The 25,461-nt window shown below is 40.2% G+C and overlaps 1 protein-coding gene across 1 annotated transcript; it reads right to left on the bottom strand.

The window, feature by feature from the left end:
* Positions 1–1,001: 1,001 nt before the first annotated feature.
* Positions 1,002–23,807, bottom strand: SLC17A8 (solute carrier family 17 member 8). The gene is made up of 12 exons (XM_083572178.1): positions 23,133–23,807; positions 17,503–17,749; positions 16,014–16,132; positions 13,259–13,373; positions 11,119–11,206; positions 9,190–9,276; positions 8,576–8,712; positions 7,026–7,175; positions 6,015–6,147; positions 4,310–4,420; positions 4,089–4,216; positions 1,002–2,873 (listed from the first exon to the last, which is right to left on the bottom strand). Exons 1-12 carry the CDS (start codon positions 23,231–23,233, stop codon positions 2,535–2,537), a joined length of 1,755 nt encoding a protein of 584 aa, XP_083428304.1. The 5' UTR covers positions 23,234–23,807; the 3' UTR covers positions 1,002–2,534.
* Between the last annotated feature and the right edge of the window lie 1,654 nt (positions 23,808–25,461).

The raw sequence follows: 25,461 nt of genomic DNA, 5'->3' as shown, positions 1-25,461 counted from the left end.
CAGTGCTGGATTCCCAGACATCCCAGTGCTTCTCTCCCTGCCTTCAGCCAGCCAGTTGTGATGTTTCTGCCCTGCATGGCCTCTGCCCAGCGTTCTGGCACCTCCTTTCTCCTCCCCAAAAATCTTTGCTGTGTGGCATCATGCCCTCCCCTAACCTTGGCACATGATTTATGTTTGCACAGACCCAAGGATTTCTCTCTGATGGGCCATCAACACCTTTTGTCATGTTAACAACCTCTATTCGAGGTGAGGCCCTGACCGGGAAAGGAAGCTTAGCCTGCATTTTTACATTGTCTTGGAATCTTCCCTTCAATACTCCAAATGTTATCTAAATTCTACCATTTTTATTAATTTCTAACTCTATATATGTAATGGGGAACGCGGGTGGCGCTGTGGGTTAAACCACAGAGCCTAGGACTTGCTGATCAGAAGGTAAGCGGTTCGAATCCCCACGACGGGGTGAGCTCCCGTTGCTCGGTCCCTGCTCCTGCCAACCTAGCAGTTCGAAAGCACTGCAAAGTGCAATTAGATAAATAGGTACTGCTCCAGCGGGAAGGTAAACGACGTTTCCGTGCGCTGCTCTGGTTCGCCAGAAGCGGCTTAGTCATGCTGGCCACATGACCCGGAAACTGTACGCCGGCTCCCTCGGCCAATAAAGCGAGATGAGCGCTGCAACCCCAAAGTCGGCCACGACTGGACCTAATGGTCAGGGGTCCCTTTACCTTTATATATGTAACAACATTTAAAGTTATAGGCAGATTTAAGCACCCTTAATTTGACTATTTTCTGCCTCCCACTAAGAAGCTTGAAGGAATTATAGCAGCATTTCGATGGGATGGAAAGATTCGTCTTGCTTCCTGCTGTTACAAGTTTATTGCAGATTAACTATTTCTGTTACAATGTCACAGCTGCACAACGTGACAGAGTCAATAAGAATCACAATGTGACAAAATGGTTTCACTTGAATTTTACTGAGAGAGTGATAACATGAAAACAAATGAATCCATCATTTACTGAAATTCTTCAATCAGAAAACACTGCGAGCCTTGGAAAAGCCAGTAGCGATTTGAGATACAGCATGCTTTTCATGTGGTTGTCAGAGTTGGTGGGAAAAGATTTAGGCCTTTCAGTAATATCAAACATACTACTTGGTGTAAAAATATTATTGTAAGAACTTTAATAACCAGCAGATCCCCTTTTAAATAATACATGTTTGCTTCCTCAAAATACATTGCATAACATACATAGGACCCAGCCTAAAGCGAACATCATGTATGCAAACTACACTGAAATAAATAAGAGTTAAAGAGGACAAATGTTCTCTTGCACAAAAGAATTGTACAAAAGGATTTCAGTGGGATCCCTGCCCCCACTCCAAGTTTCCATTAGCCTGGGCCTTTAGTTTACAAGCAAGTATATAACAGCAGATTTCAGAAGCAAAGAACTGCATTCGCCTCCCAAATTGCCTATCTCCTTTACACCTTGTAGAGCCAATTGCTGGCCCTTCTGAACCTAAAGATAAGCTGGTCCCAGGCTGTTAAGGACCTCCTCTGCCGATATGAAGACCTGATATATATTCATTCACCACCTGAAGTAGGGGGATGGGTACACAGCAGGACCTTTTCAGTCATGGCACCTGCCTGGCCCATCATTGCTCTCCTCTGAATTACACTATGTAGTAAAACCCTGACTTATTCTAGAGGGCTTTTGAATTGAACAGGGTTTTAGTATTGCTTGGAATGACTGTTACTGAAAAGATTGTTCTTGCTGTTGTATTGTTTCCTGTTTATTCTTTAGTTGCGTTTAAATATTGTTTTATCTGATTTCATATTTCCAGCTCTCTTGGAGACATTTTTTTTATAGAAAAATGGAGTATGACCATTTTAACAAGCAAGCAGACCTGTACATCCTTTGCTGTGGATCAATGACATAATACACATCAACATTTATAACACACATATGCATTTTGGAGAGGCTAAAAAATAAATAAATCCCAGTCTTGGGGATTCATATGTTATCTCTGCCAGCAATTAAAAATTGAGAAGTAAAATAAGCTCTCCAGTGGGTTTCCCAAAACGGTCTCTAACAAATTGCCTTCGTTGTCAATTATTTAGTCTTTGGTTAAACATTTCATTTTCTCCTCTGCCATAATACATTCTCTGTTGCATATGGAAAGGGATGAACAGAGCAGGGCGGGGGGATCTGCTAAAGGACTGTGTAGTCATGGTGTTAAAAGCCAATAACATAATTATATTACTAAAGGGTGACATAGTACATCCAGAACTTTGTTGCCTTTAGTGAAAATTCATGTGATGTAAAGGACTGTGATCTTTACACAGAGATCTGAATCCATCAGTTTACCACAGGGACTTCTGGGAATCCAGTTTTGCTGTACTACAAGTTGAAAATGACAATATCTTACAGCTAGCCATTTGGCATGATTATCTACAAAAAGAACCCAACCAAATAAATATAGATACTGCTTTGTTTCGTACAACGATTGTAACAATCACACAAATCATACACAGTTAGATTTATGATGAATCTTGATAAGTCCCATTTTCATACTGACACGAAGTCTCTTCTTCTGCATCTTGCACCACTCCCTTTTGCTTTTGCAATGCTTTCCTTCGCCATTCATCATCTTGAACAGTAGCACCATATGTTTTCTTCGGGCTAACGAAGCTTTCATTGCTCAGATCAGTCTCTTCAGCCAGTTCATCTTGGTCAATTATTCCACATTTCTCTTCATTCAAGCTTTCTGGGTCAGCCCATTCCTGCTTCTCACCAGAAGCAAAGATGGCATAAAATATCACTCCACTATAGTGAACTAGGGCAGCTATTAGGAAGACATTTTGCCATTCTTCGCGGGTCTGGAGGAATGATATAGGACAAGTTACTTGCAACAGGTAGTAAGAATCCAAAATAAAGCCAGAAGTTAGAGAAATGAAGTGACTGTTATCCATTCTATTTTCTAACCTGAATTTTGAAAGAATTATTTTTTTCTGATACTATGGATTACCAAAATACACAGCAGAACTTGCTTTATTTCACAGAAATATGGATTGCTATAATGGCAGAGAAGCATTTGGTGCAGGTCCAGCATTCGAGTGGGGCTTTCAGCACAGGATTCGTGAGAAGTCCCCAGAGTGCTGGTATAGGCCTTCTTAGCATTGTGGCAGTTCTGTGGCCATGAGTGACTCACTCCTTCCCTGGACCAGAATTCCTGGTGTCCCTGGGACTGTTGGAATGTGAGCTGAGTGGTTGCTTGGGCAGTTATCATGTGATATGCTCCAATATTCAACCCCTGGTGTCCTTATTGGGAAATGCAGTGGTACCTCTGGTTACGAACTTAATTCGTTCCGGAGGTCCGTTCTTAACCTGAAACCGTTCTTAACCTGAGGTACTTTAGCTAATGGGTGTCCCGCTGCCACCGTGCCACCACCATGCGATTTCTCTTCTCATCCTGAGGTAAAGTTCTTAACCCGAGGTACTACTTCTGCATTAGCGGAGTCTGTAACCTGAAGTGTTTGTAACCCGAGGTGTTTGTAACCCGAGGTACCACTATATAACATGGCAACCACCAGGCCCATGCAGGGTGAGAAATGGGAGGCTGTGGCATGACCTGGGGCAGGGTTTGTGTTGGCAGGAAAACCTAGTTGGGGCAAGGGGCAGCAGCAATGCTGGCACAGGCTCCCAGAGCATAGATGTCAGTCCTTTGCTGGGGTGTGTGGACCTCAGTAGCTGGGCCTGACCCCATGGAAGTCAAGTCTTTCTTGACATGTCCGGCTGTAACCTTTTATCACAGAGGCCTAACACAGGAAAGTTCATAGAATTTTCCATATTACTCTTGGGCTATTTTAACAGAACACATGAGTAAAAATCAGATAAAGGCATATTTCCTAATGTATTCACTAATGTTAAATTACACCTACTGAAGTGAAGGCTCAGCCCTTAAACATGTCAATAACATTTTTCAAAACGATTGGGGATGGTTTGGAGTAGGCAAGGGTATTGATGCTTTATGGTGATAATTGACTGCAATGCATTTGAACATATTTCCAGGGAAAACAATCTAAACATCTTACCTTGTGTTTAGTCATTGCACCAACGATGAGGGGGCACACCATTCCTGACAGTGTCCCCACTCCATTAGAGATGCCCATGAGGATGCTGGCATACCGGGGCGCAATATCTAAATGGTTGACATTAAATCCTGTAACATAGAAAATTAGTCAACAATGCAGGGCTACTCTCTTCAGTCATAGAGAAAATGCCTTGAGCAGACCAAAAATATTTTTCATTTTACCTGAAATAGCAAATCCACTGAAGCCTACTGCTAAAACCAAGAAAGAGATTGCAACACCTCTTGTGTGAGAGAAGCCAACTACCAAAAGTAAAGTAGCTTCCATTCCAAAACCTGCAGAAAATAACAGAGGGGGAAAACAATTCACTGATAAATGCAATATATTACATTCTGTTCCCACAGTTATTTGTTCACTGTGATCCCTCTTCTCTGTTCCTAAACTCACAGTATACTATGTAAAAAGGTAAAGAGACCCCTGACCATTAGGTCCAGTCGTGACCAACTCTGGGGTTGCGGCGCTCATCTCGCTTTATTGGCCGAGGGAGCCGGCGTACAGCTTCCGGGTCATGTGGCCAGCATGACTAAGCCGCTTCTGGTGAACCAGAGTAGCGCACGGAAACGCTGTTTACCTTCCCGCTGGAGTGGTACCCATTTATCTACTTGCACTTTGACGTGCTTTTGAACTGCTAGGTTGGCAGGAGAAGGGACCGAGCAATGGGAGCTCACTCCGTCACGGGGATTCGAACTGCCGACCTTCTGATCGGCAAGTCCTAGGCTCTGTGTTTTAACCCACAGTGCCACCCACGTCCCAGTATACTATGTAACTGTATGAAAAATCACACCTTTTATTTGTACCGTTAGCACTTATCTATGTATTTATCAGCTCTTTCCCCCTCTTCACACAACTCCCATTTCCCATTCTTTTCTCCCATTTTGGTTTAGTTTTGATGCAATATATTCTTCAGCCAAACCTTCCCCCCCATTCCATACTCTTTTAGAAAAGCATCTTAAGAAAGTTTTTATCTGAGTCTTCTCATTGATGTTTTCCATAGAAATGCCCCATATGTCTTTGCAAAGATGGTCCTGAAAAAGAGTAATATGCTGGGCAAGTATAGTTAACGATTTTGTATTTCACCCCAATAACATATCTTGACTGACACTGGTCAGTTTGCATGCAGCTCAAATGCTCCTCCACTGCTCCTGCTGCCACTGCAAAATTGGAGTCTGATTTGCTGTGTCATCTGAACGAGGGCTTGTAGTTTGTTTCCTTATAATAAACCATCAATGGTGATTAAAGATTGTTCAAACTATTTGCAGTAACCAAGCCTGGGCCCAGATGACTCTGACTTGTTGCATCTGTGGCATGGCAGGAATGAACGAGGTACACTTTTGCGCGGTGTGCACCAACACCCTGCTTGCTCATGTTAAACCACAATGCGTTTTAAACTTTTACTTATTGTGATGTATGAAGCAAGCCTCTGGAAGAGTGATGTGATCCTGTTTCACTATTGCAACAGTCCAATCAATTACTAAAAGGTGTAGGCAGCAAGACTGACATCTCACATATTCTGGGGCTCTGCATCAACCAGATCCAGATATATAAATCAAAGACAGTATTGGTGTTGCTTTATGCAACCCAGTTGTGCAGAAAGAAAGTTAATAGTGGTAAATTTGTTGGGTAAATGAGTCCCATTCTCCAATCCACTATCAGTAACCAAGAAAGCCGCTGAAAGGCTAGTGTTCTTTCACAGGAAATGCCCATCCATGTGGCACATTCAGTAATACCCAATTCATCTGTTCCAAGACACTGGCACTGGCAAGTGCCAAAGCTGATCTACAATTACACACAATAAGCTGCACACCATACATTTCTACATTAGGTAGTAACATATAATTAAAACATTTTATCTATAAAACGTAACCATACCTCCACAGTTCATTATTTTTCTTACTGCAGTTGTGCTTAAAATTCTTCTGCTGCGTAAAAGGTCAGCCAGCTGCCCTCCAATGGGCACAATAATGGTCATGACCATATGTGGAACAGCAGACAAAAGGCCAACCTGAAAGTAAATACACACAATTCTGTGGAAGTGTACTGTAGTACTGTATGTATATGAATGCAATGGTGCCCATGTTTTGTTTGCTTTATCCAATCAAACCAGTGCAGTGAATGACCTGGGAGCACTTCATGCTAAAGCTGAGTTTGAATGGATGGATATAATCAGTACCTGGCTGGGACTCTACTGAGATACCCATGTAAATTACCAGATTATGAAACAATTATACAAATGGAGAAATCCAACATGGCTACTTCTGAGGATCCTCAACCTTACTGATTTTTTTTCTGGGAAATTGCAGGCAAACTAGCATGCATGAAGCGGTCAACCTAGCCCCATCTTCTCTGATGAAGCGAAGCTTTCTCTTCCTGATCTTTCTTTCTCGGCACCATGTAACTGAGCAAGAAAGATGTGTCTAAGCACTTAAAGCACATGCTTGAAGCTACATTTCTGTTTATTCTACTCAAGAGTATTCTGCCTGTGTTCTTCTTGCTGCTGCTTGGATAAATCCATAAATCTGACCTTTGAATCTGTAAGTAAAACATTTTTAACTTACTTAGCAGTGTGTGGCCTTAGCAGTTCATTGCAAGAAGAGTAGAAAGGAGCAACCACTGTATGAAACTAAATGGGATAAAAGGGTCTAACTACCTATATTCCTAACACTACACTGCTGCTTGACTTTCATTTGTTTAAACTCTGCTACTGGTGGCTCACTACTGTTGGAGAGTGTGTTATGCCCCATGTTTTGAATCCAGGCACCCAGCAGATTATTTTGTTATTTACCCAACACATGTAGGTCACAGGGATTCATATTTTCCTCTCTCACATTTTTATCATCAGAGTCCTAAAAAAAACACCAGACCTTGGATTCATTCACATACCTTACTTATTGCAAATCCAAAGACCTCTTCAAAGTAAGCAGGCTGACTTATCAGCAGTAAGTAGAAAGTCCAGCTTCTGCAAAAGTTTGCCACAATGATTGCATAAACCGGCATTGAAGTGAAAAACTGTTTCCATGGCGTACTAAATCTCTAGAAGAGAGAATGTCCAATTTGAAGAATCATCTGCAGTGTGGCAGCAGTTACACCAGTTATATAACTATATTGATAAGAATGTCCCCTCTAATATCAATTGTACCACACAATCCTAATGTGTGTTTACTCAGTAAGAAAGTTCCACTGTGCATTGTGGCTCAGTAGTAGTTCACCTTGTGGAGCACAGCCACAACAATAGTCTCCCAGTAGCAGCATCACTGCCACTTACTGGGGGGATGGGCAACGCGGGAGCTACACCAATGAACTGGCAGGAATGTAGTATTGGTTCCACTGGTGCATCCAGGCAACACAACCTTGCTGCCACTACAGGGAGATGACTGCTGTGGTTCTGCCCTACTGGGTGAGCCAATTCTGGTGGGGCTCATTTACTAGTATGTGTATTTAGGACTACATCTTTAACCGTATTGAAAAACATCTGAATTCAGCAATAGAATGCAAACACTATGCAGTGGTTTTCCTAAGTAATGTAAGACTTACATACTCGTGTAATACTTAATACCGAGATATTCATTAAAAAAAAAGTTTTCAGACCTTCATGTTCTGAGAAAAGTGAGGAATAGTCAGCCACTGTATGCTAAAAGCTTTGAAACTAAAATAGGGAGAAAGTACTCCGGTCTATTACATTTACAGAACTTGTGTTATCCAAACCCACTTTTGATGTATTTGCATTGCTGGAGCCCAGAAACTGGAAGGCTGACAATAAGTGATGCCACACTTCTAAGCATTCTCAGAGTCCCTTTGTACACACACCAGAAAACAGCAACATCATACATTATTGTAAAGTTTTTTTCATTTGTAGCACTATGGTTCTATAAGAAAACATAGCTTTAAAAATTTGAATTACCCATTTTGGGGTGGGGGAACCACTAAAAGCTTCAAGCTGGGTATATTATCAGCATAAAATATGACACAACATCAGTGATATAGGGACATTACAATGATATCAGTGAAGACACATGGCCATAAAAGTTTAGGAGCGGGGTGTTAATCTGACATTAGAACTTGCAACCATGACCAGGGAAACTGTATACAAAATTATGAGGTAGGGTTGTAAAATGTTTGTACAGTAGTTTTGAAGAACGAACCATCTGCCAAGACTAAGCAGCTAAGAAATGACAAGGTGCACTACAGCCAGCATGGCATAGTGGTTAGAGTGATGGACTAGAACCCGGGTTCAGATCCCCAACTCAGCAATAAAACTCACAGAGTGACTTTAGGCCAGTCACAGTCTCTCAACCGAACCTACCTTACAGGATTGTTGAGAGGATAAAAATGGAGAGGAGGAGAACCAGGTACACAACCTTGAGCTCCTTGGAGGAAAGGTGGGATGAAAATGTAACAAAAAATAAAATGAATACTACAGTATTTTAACTTACACTGGCACTGACAAGATTGGCTCCTCCTATACTTGTTTCTATGTAAGTTCTTTCCTCGTTGGTTATTGTTGGGTGAACAGCTGGACTTTCATAGGCCTGCAACAGCCAGAACATGTACCAGATAATCCCAAACATTCCTGCAGAGGAATTCAAGGAAACATGAAATGGTCAACACTACTTCATGTTCAGCACAATATGTAAGAGTCAAGGCATCTAGCAATATTATTTCAATAATCATCTTCTTCTTTGGCGATCACTCGTAGCCGAGTAAGATTGTCTTCCATAAACACAGTTTTAACAATGAGTCCATAAGTGATTGTGGAGGCCAATTCTGGATCCACACGTCCTTCCACAGTGGGGACATTGGTTTCCAGGTGGGAGTTAATCACGGTGTGGATTTGCCACGCGTGCCTTCCTCTTATCACGTTTCTCCCTTGCGTCCTGAGTTCGAGTGTCTTCAAAGTCCATGCAGCATAAAGCTAAACTAATAACCCCACCCCTTTAAAAAAAGAAAAAGGAGCCAAAAAAAGTCTGGAGTGCTGCTATATTTAAAATAGTTTAGAACTTTATTGTACAGTTTTAATTGCATTCATTTTTGCCACTAGACAACTTACCATATATATAAAAGACAGATGACCATCCTATGTACTGCACCAATACGCCAGCTAGTGGCATAGCAACCACAGCCCCCGCATAGGAGCCTGCAGATAAAAGGCATGTGTATATAGGTCAATAATTGTGTTCCAACACCTCCAACTCATTATCATTTATTAATTTAGGTAGCTCACAGCAGCAGGGTCTTCTGCTGAAAAACTGTACCATAGCCAGTTGACAAAAGGAGAGACTTACAATCGTCCTAAACAGTGCATGCCAGTGCATGTAATCACAGTGATGGCCAAACTTGGCCCTCCAGCTGTTTTTGGGACTACAACTCCCATCATGCCTAGCTAACAGGACCAGTGGTCAGGGATGATGGGAATTGTAGTCCCAAAACAGCTGGAGGGCCAAGTTTGGCCATGACTGACATAACAGAAACAAAAGATTCTGTCCCTTTAAGAAGGTTAGCAGCATTCAGCAGGTATAGCTCATTGCTGTAGCACTATGGGAAGAGAACTTAAACTTGTGGAATGTCATACTGAGAGGACTTAAAAGGACAGAAGCCCTTTGGGGAGATGATTCTAAATGTACTGTAAAATGTAAGAAGTCAGGGGAAAAAACAATTCTAAGGAGTATGATTTAATAGACTTTGTTATTATAAGATGCCAGTGGTGAATGGTTAAAAAAAATACATGTTATTTCAATCATATTGAGAACTCATATAGACAAGCCATGAAATTCTAGTTTGGCCTTTACTAGTGTTGCTAATGAATTATTCCAAGGGATGAACAGACTCAGGTGTTCTTCTTTTCCTCAATTGACATTGCTTCATACTTTGTTAATGAAGAGTTAACCTACATATGAACCACTGTTGGGCATGTTGAGAACACCTCACTAGGAGCTGCCCTTGGAATAATTCATTACCAAACTCGTTTAACTTGTGATTATTCATGCTTGATGTGTGTAGTATAACCTAAAAGGTATTTTCCAACCACTTTTTTTCAAGCATTAACTAAATCAAACACAGCAAGTTGCCTAATGAAAGAAATAGATTTTAGCTTACTATATCTGCACACTCAGTCAAATATTCACACTGTATGCAAACAAACTGGAACTTAAAAGAGGGAAGCAGTTCAGACACTGAGGGAGAATGAATTATTCTAGCAGGATAATGCCAAAAGAGACAGAGAGAGGTATAAGTGAGAAGACCAGAGCTGAGAGACAGATTATTATCTATTAAATTTCTATACCACCCTTCATCTGAGGCTCACAGGGTGGTTTACAAAGTAAGAGCACAAAAACACATAACAACATAAATACACAGCAACAAACAAAGTAATAATAATACTGTTTAAAAGGCCATAGATTGTTTAATTAGCCGAGGTCTGGAAGAAGAGGATTTATTTATTTATTTTGCCTAGCAGTTAAAGCTACGTAACGAAGTTGCCAGGTGACCCTCGCTGGGGAGAGCATTGCACAAATGGGGAGCCACTAGAAAAAGACAGGGCAGAAAAATAATGTCTGAAAATTAAGTATGTGGGTGAGTGGTAAACAGGCCAGCAAAAATCTGAATTAGCAAAGAAATGTGGAAAGGTAAAAAATTAGAGGAATTTAAATGGAGAGAGAAGAACTAAGATATACTTCTTTTTTTTTTTTACAATTGAAAGGGGGAATGGGAACAATTCCCCTTGAATGAGATATGGCAGATAAGACTTTTACCCTTGACTCCATTTTGAAAGAAACTGATGACAGGTTATGCATTCTTGGGATATTAAGAGATCTCCTCCAGGGAACTAGATTATGCCTTTCAACCCCTGAAATGGAAACAGTCAGAAGCCCTCAAATGAGGAGTGACCTGAGACCCTATTATTTATAATTAATGTTATGTTTTCTTTAAAGTCACGGTACACACGAACTTTTTCTCAAAAATTTATATGAAAACTTACCACAGAAAGATGTGGTTGCTAGCCTACTTCGTTCAAGTGGAGGTGCCCATTTACTCCACATTCCATGACACGCTGGGTAGGTCACCCCCTGGCAAACATATCAGATAAAAAGCATTCAATTTCTATTTAATTCCATCACTTGTATACACAGTATTTATTCTCTTCAACTAACTATTTATTTTTTTCTTTTATGGCAGTACAGTTGTACCTTGGAAGTCGACTGGAATCTGCTCTGGAAGTCTGTTCAACTTCCAAAACATTCGAAAACCAAATTGCAGCTTCTGATTGGTGCAAGAAGCTCCTGCAGCCAAGTGGAAGCCGCAGAAGCCCCGCTGAACGTTCGGCTTCCAAAAGAACGTTCGCAAACCGGAACAATCACTTCTGGGTTTGCGGTGTTCAGGAGCCAAAACGTCCGAGTTCCAGGGCGTTAGGGATCCAAGGTACGACTGTGATTCTAGGCATACACAAGAAAATAAGCCTGACTTCACACTTGCATCTTAGTAAGCAGGGGACTCCGCACTACAATGAAGCAGAATCAAGAGGTTTGGCCAGGGCTGGATTACCATTAAGCAAAATAAGCACATGCTTAGGGCATCAAGGGAAAGGGGGCACCACATAAATTTTCCATTGGCAGATTTTTAACATTAACTATCACAAATTGCTCAGCTGAGTGTTCATTTACTCATTTGAAGTATATTAATAATCCCAACAGGACAACTATGCAACAAAGCAAGCTGGATGCCTTATCTCAACTAAGTATAGAAGCAGATGTGTTACATAACGTTAGTTTTGAGAATCTGGTTTGCCGTTAGAAAAGTAGGATAATTTTTTCAGGTATAAAGTGGAAGTATACAAAAATAAACATTTTCCATTTTACTGTAGGTTTTGTTTCATTTTGAAAAATAAAATGTTATTTTATGGTTTATTATTGTTTATATTTTGAATTATATATATATGGGGGGCACCAAAATCTTTTAAGTGTTTAGAACCTCTAAAGGTCTTAATCCAGCCCTGGGTTTGGTGGAGTGGGGAACATTCTCAGTTTAACCACCTAAAATTCGAAGAAGTGCAGGTTTCACTGGATAGCTATGTTTGAGTACTGTTAAAGTTTTGTGCATAGTGTGGCACTGAACATCAAATATAGTTTGGTTCTCATATAACCATTTTCACAAGGTACCGGTAGGTGCCACCACAAAATCAATCTTCCCTCAGTATTCCGGCAGCTAACAGGACTTTGAAATAGTGCCCACTTGTGGTAATGTTGAATGTCTGCTATATAATGATTACACCACATTGGTGTCAAGTACTAATTCAACCCAAAACACCCTTTGTAAGGAACAAGCTGCACTGTGCTCAACTGGGATTTACTTATAAGTAAACATGTAGAGGATTGCACAGTACAACCTACCATACAGAAACTTTAAAAACTATTGTGAACCATTCTAAATTAATCAACGTTCAGTGTGACCTCATACAAATCTCTGATGTGACTGTATTTGGAATGCTGCATCCAGTTCTGTTTGCTATACCTGAAAAGGGTAACCAAAATGATGCAAGGGCTGGGGCAACTCGCCTGTGAGAAAAGGTCACAAGATTGGGGGCTTCTTAATTGGGGGGGGGGGGGAGTGAGTGGGGCATGATGTACAAAATGGTGCATGACATGTAAGAGTGTTTAGAGAAAGGTTTTTCTCCCTCTCCTATACTAGAAGTTGGGACATCTAATGAAGTTGAGTATTGGAAGATTCAGGAAAGACAAAAGAAAGTACTTTTGTCATACGCTTCACAGAGAGCATGGTTACACTATGAAATTTTCTGCCATAGGATAGCGATGGCCACCGTTCTTAAAAGGGCTTCCAAGGGAGGGCTGGATAAGTTCATTGATAAGCCTATCAATGGCTACTAGTCATTACGGCTGTGTGCCATCTTCAGTATTGCAGACACTATGCCTCTGAGTACCAGTTGCTGGGAAACATGTGGGGCAAGGGTTGCTGCCCTCACGCCCTGGCTGTAGGCTTCTCCTAGGCATTTGGTTGGCCACTGTGAGATTAAGATACTGAACGAGATGAACCTTTGGCCTGATCTATCTTGGCTCTTCATATGCCCTTAAGAAATATCTTAGACAAATATATTGGATACCTACCTCCACAAGACCTTGCAAAATTCTTACAAACATAACACAACCATAATGTACTCTGGCAGCTGCAGGAATGAACATATTTAGCATGGAAGTTAGGAAAATAGCTGCTCCAAATACCCTGTAAAGAAAGAACAATATTTTCCCCCTATTATCTTATAGAGAGATGATACTTCATCTTGTACATATATAACAATCTAAACAGCTGTTAATGCTATAAAGTCTTAAGAGGTGCATAGCTAAACCATGTCATCCATCAGAAACTAAAAGAAGGGGGATTACAGTCAGCCTTTTGTGATTTCTCTGTGTCTGGGTGAAGACCCTGCCCATAAATTATCACTTGATTTACCGTATATCAACACAATTATATAATATGTGAATTATGTTCATAAGCTTTCTGGGAAAATTCTCTTCTTTTAGACCTGATGTTCAGAAACAGTGACCCTGGATAACTTTGCCAATTTTTTACATGGACACATGTGCGTTACTTGACTTGCATTTATCCACATTCTTATGGTGGATAAAATGTTGTGATTAGTTCAATATATTAATCTGGCAAACTTCAGAATTAAGTAATCTTGTTCTAAAACCTGAACATGTCAAGCTCTTCAGAAGACTTTGTAGATGGCTCTTCACTGTGTCTCAGCAATAAAGTACATGGGGGCTGGTTTGCATGCTCAATATTCAAGTTTAAATCCCAGGAAATCTCATGGATGGGTTAGCAGGTGACAGGAAAGGCGTATGTCTAAAGTACCAGAGACCCCACTGTCAGCCAGTCAGTAGAAGATGCTGGGATAAATGGACAAAGAGTCTGACCTAAGATGACAGCTTCCTGTTTTCTTAAAATGAGTGCAAAAACCATAATCTCACAAAAAAACGAACTATCTGCAAATCCACAGGAAACTGGGCATGTGCTTTAGTGATGTGAGGTGTCAGCAAGCCACACTGATGTTCTTTTCAAAAACAATATTGCATAAAATTCAGTTAGAATTCTTAAGGAATAAGATTACAACAACTCATCGAAAAAGATGTTTCAACATCTATGATCTTTTTAACTATTACTCACTGAATATAGAGTTTTCAGCAGGATTAAATTAAGTTATTTAGTTATGGCTTGTGAAAGGGTGTAGAAGGCAAGTTATTTTCTGTACAAAATTATTAATGTTAAGTTTTGGAATATTAAATACAAAAAAGGCTATTATTGCAATTATTTTAGATTGGATTTTATTTGGCCATTGCTTCCTTGTACATGCAGAAGAACACACACTAAGTGACATTCAAGTTTTATTCAGAGTAGAAATTAATGGACCTAACTTAGTCATGATTAGCAATTTCAGTTGGCTCTACACTGAGCAAAATGTAGTTGAAAGCCACCCTTTGTACTTAACCATCTTCACACAGTTTACATATTAATTCCTACATCAAAATGCCTTCCATGTAGGAATCAAATAGTGTGGGGGAATCACCCTAAAAAAGCAACTTTTAATTTGTTCATGAGGTGGCTTTCGACAATCCAGAAATGATGAGAAATTGCCAGCATGAAATCTGTTCTTAAATTATGTATGATGTTGATCCACAAGACTCTGTTCTTGAAAGACAATATTCACGTGTGTCACATTCCTTGTCCTTTTATTACCAAATACCAGACAATCAAAAGCCTTGTCGAATGTATACTAAACTATGATTTGAAATAGATTCTTAACCTTTTGCAATTGCCATAAGACAAAATAAGGTTTTTAACCTGAAGCCAAGTTGTTCTCAGAATATTATTTTTGAGTTGCAATACTTGGTGGCCAGCAGCGCTTGCCTGATCTCCTGTTGCTGAGGCTTACCAGGGGTATGGCTGGAGGATAAGGTCAGCACAGTGCATAGGCACTGGCTGGATTGGCTCTGCTGGTGTGGTTGAACCATGACAACCTCACTGCCACCTCACCCTCCCAATAAGCTGCAAAGAAGCTGCCTATGACAGACATTGACACCCTTGCTAACTGCTACTGTTAAGTTGTGCTTTGTTCAATGAGTACATAGGATAGATTAGCTTTTGCCAACCAACTGCCTTCCTAGTGTTTTGGATTACAACTCCCATTATCACCAGCCAGTGCAGGTGGATGGGGATTATAGTCCAAAACATCTGGAAGACAGCAGGTTGGCAAAGTGGCATAGGTGATTCAGTGCCAACTAGATATCTTGGTCACAAGATATTCCAACAGCCAGTATCTAGCCTTACTGGGTTCAGGATTCATCCTGAGCAATGGCCAAAATTGAGTGCTGGACAGTGGGAATCTGATTAGATATGTACAGTACAACTCTGCTCCACAAATGGCCATACATAAATACAGCCCCCAAGTCATTCTACCCCTCTGTGGATGAGTTTGTATCTTTTTATTTTGATAAGATTAACAGTAGGAAAATGTAGACCCTTTTATTTGTACAGATCACTGTGTATTTAGAATTATGTTCTCTAGTGAGATGAGCAACTGAAATGGCTTTCCTTTTATTAAGTTGACATCCAGGGCTTATTACACAAGGAGGAGAATACCTTCATCTTAAACACAATCATTAAAATTAAATAGAAACTAGTATACTTCTGCCTTTTAATGTCACAGATATTACACATTCATTGTGTAAGTTCACAAGCAGTTCCCAGTTGCTAAAACTACTGTGGAGTTCATGAAATATAACTTAGTTTTAAAAAATACGGCATTAGATAACATATAAAATTGTAGTAATTACTTTATTACATCATATTATCTTATCATACCTGTTAGCTGCAAGTTTATTTGCAATGAAGCCTCCTGGAATTTGTGTTACAATGTAACCCCAGAAAAATGAGCCATGAATAAGTCCTACTGTTTCTGGATCCCAGTTGAATTGTGCTTTCTACAAATAAGACATATACATATGAAATTTGCACACCAATGTTTAGAAGATACATTTTGTCACATGATTGCCTGCACTCACTTTGGAGTTGCAATATCATGCAGAGCGCTGAACCAAAATTTGTGGAATTTTGTCTTGCCAAAAGCTATGAAAGTTACCTTGTCTGGTGAGAGTGTGACACTTTGCAACTGCCTTTTCATCAGTTAGTTGAGGTGCAGTTAAATTATCAAATATTATAAGGGCCATTATATAATTTCCCTTCTAAAGTTTTTTTCATTTAGAAAGATATCATTAAATGCACAATACAAGTCCCATTTAACAAGAAGTGCTTTTGTTTATTTGAGGCATACCATGTGAAATATTTTTCACATGGGACACGGGTGGCGCTGTGGGTAAAAGCCTCAGCGCCTAGGGCTTGCCGATCAAAAGGTCGGCGGTTCGAATCCCCGCGGCGGGGTGCGCTCCCATTGCTTGGTCCCAGCGCCTGCCAACCTAGCAGTTCAAAAGCACCCCCGGGTGCAAGTAGATAAATAGGGACCGCTTACTGGCGGGAAGGTAAACGGCGTTTCTGTGTGCTGCGCTGGCTCGCCAGATGCAGCTTGTCACGCTGGCCACGTGACCTGGAAGTGTCTCCGGACAGCGCTGGCCCCCGGCCTCTTAAGTGAGATGGGTGCACAACCCTAGAGTCTGTCAAGACTGGCCCGTACGGGCAGGGGTACCTTTACCTTTACCTTTACCTTTATGTGAAATATTTTACTGACCGTAACCATAGATTGGAGACAGAAGAGAAAAGCAAAATCTTAGCTATTTAAAAAGTTTTAACAAGGGTGGATCATCTACCTGAATAGGCAAGCTGGTTTAAAATGGGTTGCTTGTTCCACAACTCTGGCAAAGCACACACATCTCTGCCACCTAGAATTGTGGGCCCTATAATTATCATATTGACATATCAATCATATACTTCTTTACTTGGAAGTAGGTACCACTGTGTTCAGTGGTACTTACTTCTAGGTAAGTGTGCCAAGGATAGCAGCCTCACCTATTGTTAAGCTCTTTGACGCTGAATTTAAACAATTGGTAATTGGGTATTTTCGCATATTGCATACTTGTTCCTATTTAGGACTAAAGTGTGGGTTTTCCAGTGGAAAGCCATGAGGCAAAGGCAAACCTTCTCCAACCCATGCTTTCTAGGTAGAAGACAAGCAGAAGCGTGGACGAGCCTTTATACTATCTGAATACCCATACAAAAATGAAAGCACTTAGCTATCATCTTTCAAACATCTGATCTGGCATAGGGACTTCTTACATAGTCTTCCCAGCTAAATGGGGATGTCATTTCTCTGTATCAAATAACATATGTCCCTACTCACCTCAATCTCTGGCTTTCCATTGACATAGATTGTGCTGTTGTTGACCATTTCCACTATGGCAACACCAAGATTGCATCGAATTCCAAAAGAAATGCAAAACCCCAGGCCACTCATGATGGCAATGATGTAACGTTTGGGAAGTCCACAGCAATAGCAGTCAAATAAAGGTTTCCTCACGGCCTGCACAGGCCTTCCTTCTTCATTCAATTCAATGTTATCTTCTTCTTGGTTGGTTCCATCAATTTTTCTGAAGGTGTTAACAAAAGTAAAAGTAAAAAGATGTTCTTAGGACAAGCTGTTGATGTGTAGTTGAAGTAATACGCTGATTAGCTGCTACAATTACATTCCCATGTTAGCTGTTCCCAATTAATTGTAACCGAAGCATGTGAAAGAAAGCAGCTGGGGTTTTTGCATAAGGCCTTGAAGATTTCAGAGAAATACTGGGGCAGCTGTCAGGTTTGTCTCAGGCCCATTCACACATCATGGTAACTATGGGTGGAAAACATCCAGCCCATAGGCCTAATTAAACTTCCCCATTTTGCCTGTGCAGCTGTTTTGGCCAAGCCATTCCCACTTGCTCTACACCTGATATCATTTGTGACATCACATGAGAGACAGGTAAAGGCAGGGCTTGGACCAAAGGCGGTGCTGATTCCCAGCATTTCCCAGGTGGATAGCAATCAGCTGATGGTTGGGAACTTGGGAAGTGTGTGTAAGAAACTTTGCAAACCTACTCTGGAAATAAAAAATGGTCTGCTTTTAAAAAGAATGGGTCCGTCTGTCCCCCCCGCTCCCAAAGGAGATTTTATGCCTCAGAAAAAGCTAAGTCTGTATTAATTTATTTGAAACATTTCTTTCAAATAAAGAAACATGCATTCTTTCCTGCATTTCATTTAATAAATTCATGACGGCTAACAGCAATATGTGTGTGTGTGTGTGTGTGTGTGTGTGTATGCATAGGCAGCTATTAAAACAATGAGACACAATCCAGCAAGTTCTGTGCGTTTAGTTGTTTCTGTTATGAGACCTGCAATCTAACCTTCAAACATGCTAGTTTTGGATCTCACTACAGCCACTACCTTTTGGTCTGCTTTATTTCCAAAGGGATTTGATGAAATCCATTGTGTTGGTGCATAAACAGATAGACTTCAATTTGTGCAGTAGTTCCTCTTTCTCTTCTTTCCCTTGCAGTTCCTCCTTTCCCTGCCCCACGGACAAACCTGCTCCAGAGGTGTCCTCCAACCCTCCAAAGCAGCTTGCAAGTTGCACCAGAAGACCAGTTGCATGAGCAGAAGTCCATTTTGTTTGTGCACCAACCCAACTGAATATTACCCATGGTTTCAAGAGAATGTTGGGGCCACCATTCTGACAGCATTATGCAGGTTCATAGACTTCTATTGCAAATGCACCTGGCATCAGAAATCAGATGAAAAAGTTTGCCTGGCATGGCAAACAGCTGAACATCTGTCACAAACCACAGTGCTCTTGGCCATAGAGGGTTTCTCCTAATTAGGTTCAAATCAGTTTATCTGTTCAGATACATTCTTCTTCATCTTGACTGGAGTAATTGCCTTCTCATAATTAATTCTGTAAGCAATAGCAGTTAGGTCAAGTGAGGAGAAGAACTGACAGGGATATTTAGATTGCCATCTGGGCTACCCTTGAGCTTTCTGGAACTCTCAAGTGATGTTTACCACCTCCTGTTTGCTCCTTTCCTGCAGTAATTCAGAACTTTTCTTATCTTGCTACACTGGTCTTGCATTTATTGAGCTAGACATGCCTTTGCCACCACAGCTGCAACTGGGAGGCATGTTTGGTGTGAGATGTCTCTGGGAAAAAGAACTGTGGACTTGCAGGGGCAATACCTTGTTGCCAAAGTGGTTTAACAATTCATGAAGCCCTTCTTCAAATAACCACTTACTCCTTTCCATGACCTCTTCCAGGACCAAGGTCACCAGTAGATAATACTTTGCTCACATGCTTTCAGTCTTATAATATGACATAATATAAATATGACACAATGCAAAAGGTAAAAAGGATGTGAAGAGAAGCAACAGAACCTCCAAAGACAAGGCCAGATCTAATAACACCCCTAGATGGCAAACCTGAACATTTAGAAGGAGTGCAGTCCAGAAGGGACTGAAGATGGCTTCATTGACTTTGGAGGCCCTAATGGCTTCTGAGGGGGCTGAAACCCCCTCCCAGATCAAAAGAGCCACCCACCTACAATTTCCAGAGCAGCAAGTTGTGTTCTTATCAACAACTTTTTGAATGGCCACTGTAAATATTATAATTGTATTTGTGCATACTTTCTGCGTTATATTTCCCTCTTATCACACTGTATACAAACCACCCACCATGACCATGTGTATACATACCTTCTCAGGGTTGGCCCAAGATATTTTGTTCCTGAGGCAAAGGACAAGATGGTATCTAATCCATGTAAAATACCAACATTGCATTGTTTCTAGGCATAGCAGTTTGGGAAGCTATATACAGAACATAACCCATGTTTTCTAGTGCCATTAAATGAGACTTTTCAGGAGGTAACCTGAATGTGATTTTCAGATTCAGGGACCAGTATTCAATCTAGCTGAAAACATGGTGATTTCTTGTCCATCAATTAGAAATGTGTAAAACATGTGCCCATCTGAGTTAACTCACAAAACCAAATTATAGTGCTAAAGTTGTCTTGCTCTAGACATCTTAATCACCTTCCAATACACAACATGATGCTTCTCTCTTGTCTACCAGGGGCTCATGAGGAGGGTCCTTTTTAATTTATGCCTCCCCCCATGCATGATACTCAAATGGCAAGCGCTAAGCACCTATCTTCTCCAAAGATGCACTTCTGTCACACTTTTTTACTGTCTTGTGATGGGTTTTCTCCACCATGGATGGGTTTGAGTATACTTTGCCTTCACTTTTGGTTGCCTGTGGAGACTCTGTTTGGTCCCTCCTGGGGTAGCCACCATGCTGCCTTCCAGATGTTGCTGGATGCTCATCAGTACTAACTAGCATTGCTAATGATCAGATATAATGGAAAGTGCAGTCAAAAACATCTGGAGGGCACCATGTTGGCTAATTCTGATTAGAGCTATAAGGATTTTAATGCAGTCATAAAATACAATACTTCTTTAAATAATTTTAAACTATTAAATGCACAATTGTCAACCAAAACAATCTGCCTCATTATTATTGAATTCAAATTAAACATTTTCTGCAGGGCCAGTCTTGCTCCCTGTTGATCCTAGGTGACTATCTAGAGCAGCACTTTATGGGACCAGTTTTGTTGCAGCATACGGGAGTGACTTTTCCTTTCTAGGTTGCTTTGATGCTTCTTGTTTGCTATGCAGAAATTAGAGCATTAAGGAAAATATATGGGTTTGATGCAATGTAGGGAGCAGTGCTTGAGGCAGAGACAATGAGAGGGCCTAAGCAGCAGAAATCTACTGGGACTTAAAAGTACACAGAATAGATGGGTTTATTGGTGCAAGGGTTATAGAAGAGAGACCCAACAACAGGTTTTCTGGCTGATTGGAAATGGAGCAGAAGTTTGAAAACCGTACAATGAGTTACTTTATACCTTCAAAGCAATGAATGAACTAATGCAGAGCTGAGTACCATTTAAATATTTTGCAAGGGTATCAAAATAGCCAAAGTATGACCTACTCATTCTATCTACTGGAGATACCTTTGTCAATAATTCATAGATATATATTAATTTACTGTCAGCTCACTTTTGACGTCAACATGTAATATGATAAAGCAGGAAATCTGTAGGTGTATGAAGGTATATTGGTAGGTGTATGAAGGAAAACTGTAGGTGTATGAAGGTATATTGACCAAATGTCCTTGGCCAATGAAAAAATATCTTCCTCATAACATATCTTCCTAACAATATTTATGAAGAAAAACTGGGAAAGCTTCAAAATAATCCTAGGAACTCTAGCAGTTTTTACATTTAATAGCATATACTGTATTAATATATTTAACTGCTTATGATGTCTTTATAGTTTAACAGGTCTTATTTTAAAAGACAAACACCTTAAGCAGATCAAAGCATGATTTTGAGTGATAAATGCTCCTTATTTCATCTTTCAATCTGAAATTTTCATCTACCTGTCCTAACATGTCACAGAAATATATTGAGAAGAGGCATCTCTTAAAGATTTATTTGCTTAAAGCTTTGCATGTAATAAAATTCAAAAATGATATTGCAGTTTATTATATATCTACAGATGGTGGGTTGTTTGGCTCTTTTAAAATAGTTTACAAGAAAGTAAGATATGCGACAAGTTGGCTACCCAGGACGAAACAGAAAACTGCAAGTCCTATATCCGTACATTCAGAAAGTATGAATAAGTCATTATATATGAGCAGCATGAACCAATGCATGTTTCCTCAGAAGTGCATCTGTTGTCTTTAGTGATGCTTCATCTCAGGTTTGCAACCTAGATAGCATTGCAAGCTACATAAATGATAATATAATAGTATATTATAATGTGTGTGTGTGTGTGTGTGTGCGTGCGCGCGCGCGCACACACACACACACACACACACACACACACAGTGAGTCCTGTTAGTGGTTTTGTAAAATATTGGAAGCTGCCCAGAGACTTTATTGCTTGGGGATAGCATAGAAATGACATAAATAAATACATAAAGAAAATCTTTATTATTAACAAATAATTTTGCTGTTTTGCAAAAATGATATGCTCCCCATGACAATACAACAGTTGATTATTTGGCTGGTAAAATAAAAGTCTAACTGTCTGAATCTTTCAATTTTTTGGAAGATTAATGATAAACTTGTTAGTCTTTAAAGTGGCACAACACTCTGTTGTTTTTACTGTGACAAACTGAAACAGCCGCCCCTCAGGAAATTCATGTATTTGAAACAATGTGAATATTGTGAATTTCTGCACTTTCACCCCTATGGTTTTTCTCTTATAAACTTTTAAATGGCTGCCAATTTTTAACATATCCAAGCATATTATAAACAGACAAAATCCAGTTAAGCTAAAAAGCTTGCATTTAAATTGATGCTGGTTACGATCCTAAGTACACCTGTACTGACAAAATCAAGTAAAGTTGGACTATCTAGCTGCATGCATCAGAAGATCAAAGAGTTTAATCAGATTCATGGTCACTTTTGCAATTTCAGTTTTACACAAGCTACAGTTTTTGAATTGTGCTCTATGTTTCACCTCTATGTTTCTAAAACATGACATGGATATAAATTTAGATACATGGTATAGATATAAAATCGCATGAAATTTTCACATTTATTTTCAGTATATGTTTCTTTTATTTCAGTTCTTTTTATTGATATTTTATTTTCCTTTGGTTCTTTTTCTGGATATTATTTAGCATTAAATCAGCTTTGTCTAAGTTTTATCAACAATATTTAAAATGCTTAACACTAGGCCTATTTTGCAATTATTTCATATTTTAGCAGCTCATATTTTATAGTGGGGTTGTGTGTGTGTGTTTTATCCTATTACTTTGTTACTAAGGTACAGTTCCTTGCATATGCTGCTTATTCAATTATCCTTACAAATTTCCTTTCCAAATTTAAACCTAAACTTTATTTGCTTACATTTTTGAAGTTTACATTAAGTTTTTACCTTTGGAAGTGTCCCAGTGAATCACTCACAGTATTCTTCACCTCTTCTTTCCCAGGCTTTAAAAACCTCTCCCTTAATGAGTTAAACACTTCAAAAGGCATCTTGTCTTCCTTAAATAAATCCTTTAATGGAACATTTTGTTTGCTGTCATCGCCAGTTTCCCCCAGACTTTAGTAGCCTGCCTCAGTGCTTTCCTCTATATTTTTTTTCTGTTATCCCTGGTACGACGACCGGATGATCCACACAATGTTAATACTCCAAAATATCCGTCAGAGTGAAAATTTCAGCAGAGTCTCCTCAGAACTGCCAATAGCTCAAGCAGAATTGTAGTGGCTCTGTTTTTCATCTATTGTTGTTCCGTGGCTGATCATCATTAAAGAACAAAGGGCTACACCTGGAGGTTAGAAACACTGGACCTGGTGCTTCAAGCTGGTGCACCCGACTGAAACACACTATAACTTGCTCATCCTCTCTCCCAGCTTTCTTCCGCTGTCTCTCTCACACAGATGCTGTGCGAGGTGATGCTATAGTAACGAACACAATACCTGTCCCTCTGGCCACTCAAGCTTATTAATAGATCTCATCCACAGCAAACTTTATTAAACATTTATACATTCTCCCTGTCACAGGACATGGACTTGTAGTTCCATTTTACTCTCAAACTTCCTCTGCACCCCAACCCCCCAACAAACAGCTTTTGTTGGTCTCTTGGAAACGTAGCCACCCTAGGCATGTCATTTATGATTGACATCATTAGTAGCTCTGTCTTTAAAAAACCCACAGAAACAGAATTGCTTTAAAACGCTGCGTGAGTAGTCATTTGCATTAATCCAAACAAGAACACATGGGTCATTTATTTACTTATTTATCTGTTTATTATAATCATAAAAAATGGATCAGAAAGCGAGTTATAAAAACAGAGATCTGCTTCTTTTTCTGAACTGGCCACATTGTGTGTTTACCTCTAATCTTATTATACTTATTATTGGAGTTACTACTCTTAACAAAAGTGCACCTTCTCTAGAAAATACAGGGGTGGGTCAAAAGTTGAAGCACTAGCTCAACCAACTGTGCTCTCTTAAGGTCAGAGAAGGACCCATAGCTCTAGGTTCAATTAATTCAAGTTCTTAATATGCCAAAGTCAACACTGGATTTAGGGCAGTGCTCCACTGCACAGAGCGCTGACCCAACGGGGCACAAAACAACAACAACAATAACAGCAACAGCAGCAGCAGCAGCAGCAAGAACAACAAGCCTATATTTATATGGAGGTCTGGAGGGGCACCAAATTTTGTCTTTACTCATGGTGCCATACAGTGGTACCTCTGGTTACAAACTTAATTCATTCTGGAGGTCCGTTCTTAACCTTTAAACTGTTCTTAACCTGAGGTACCACTTTAGCTAATGGGGCCTCCTGCTGCCACTGCGCCACCAACACGCGATTTCTGTTCTCATCCCGAGGTAAAGTTCTTAACCTGAGGTACTACTTTCGGGTTAGCGGAGTCTGTAACCCAAAGTGTTTGTAACCCGAGGTACCACTGTATTACTAAAGTCCACCCCTAGGCCAAACTACAGCATGTTATTTATACAGCGCACAGCATATACTGTATTATAAAGCATATACAGTGGTACCTCGGGTTACAGACGCTTCAGGTTACAGACTCCACTAAACCAGAAATAATACCTCAGGTTAAGAACTTTGCTTCAGGGTGAGAACAGAAATCGTGTGGCGGCGGCGCGGTGGCAGCAGGAGGCCCCATTAGCTAAAATAGTACCTCAGGTTAAGAACTGACCTCCGGAACGAATTAAGTTCTTAACCCGAGGTACCACTGTACAAGTAATTGGGGGTAGGAATCAAGAAATGGGGCCATAAGCAGGATAAACAAACTGACTGACAAGCTGCAGCTAAGAACAGCTGCTGCTGCTACATTACCGGCTGAGGGCAAGGAGGATTGAAGAGGTTCTTGCACTCTTACCTTATCATTATCATGGTGAGTCACGGCCCCTTCAAAGCACTTCAGGCCTACTTATATTCACTAGGGCTAAGCAATTTTCTTAACCAAGAAAAAGAAATATTAAGGGAGTTGAAGTATTGGTAATATTGCATTACAATCTCTAAAATTAATTTGGGATTTGCTTCCACAAGAAACGGTGATGGGCATAAATTGAGAGTGATTTAAAAGGGAATTTGACAAATTCATGAGGGCGATAAGACATAGAATCAAAGAACTGTACAGCTGGAAGGTACACAAAGGCTCATCTAGTCCAATGCATGAATCTCAGCTAAAGCATCCATGATATGCTAGCCATACTGTCACCAGGATCAGAA

The sequence above is a fragment of the Podarcis filfolensis genome, assembly GCF_964270895.1.
Source record: "Podarcis filfolensis genome assembly, chromosome: 10".
Taxonomy (NCBI): Eukaryota; Metazoa; Chordata; class Lepidosauria; order Squamata; family Lacertidae; genus Podarcis; species Podarcis filfolensis.
Note: the sequence above shows the minus strand (reverse complement) of the source record. Positions and strands in the feature narration are given on the sequence as shown.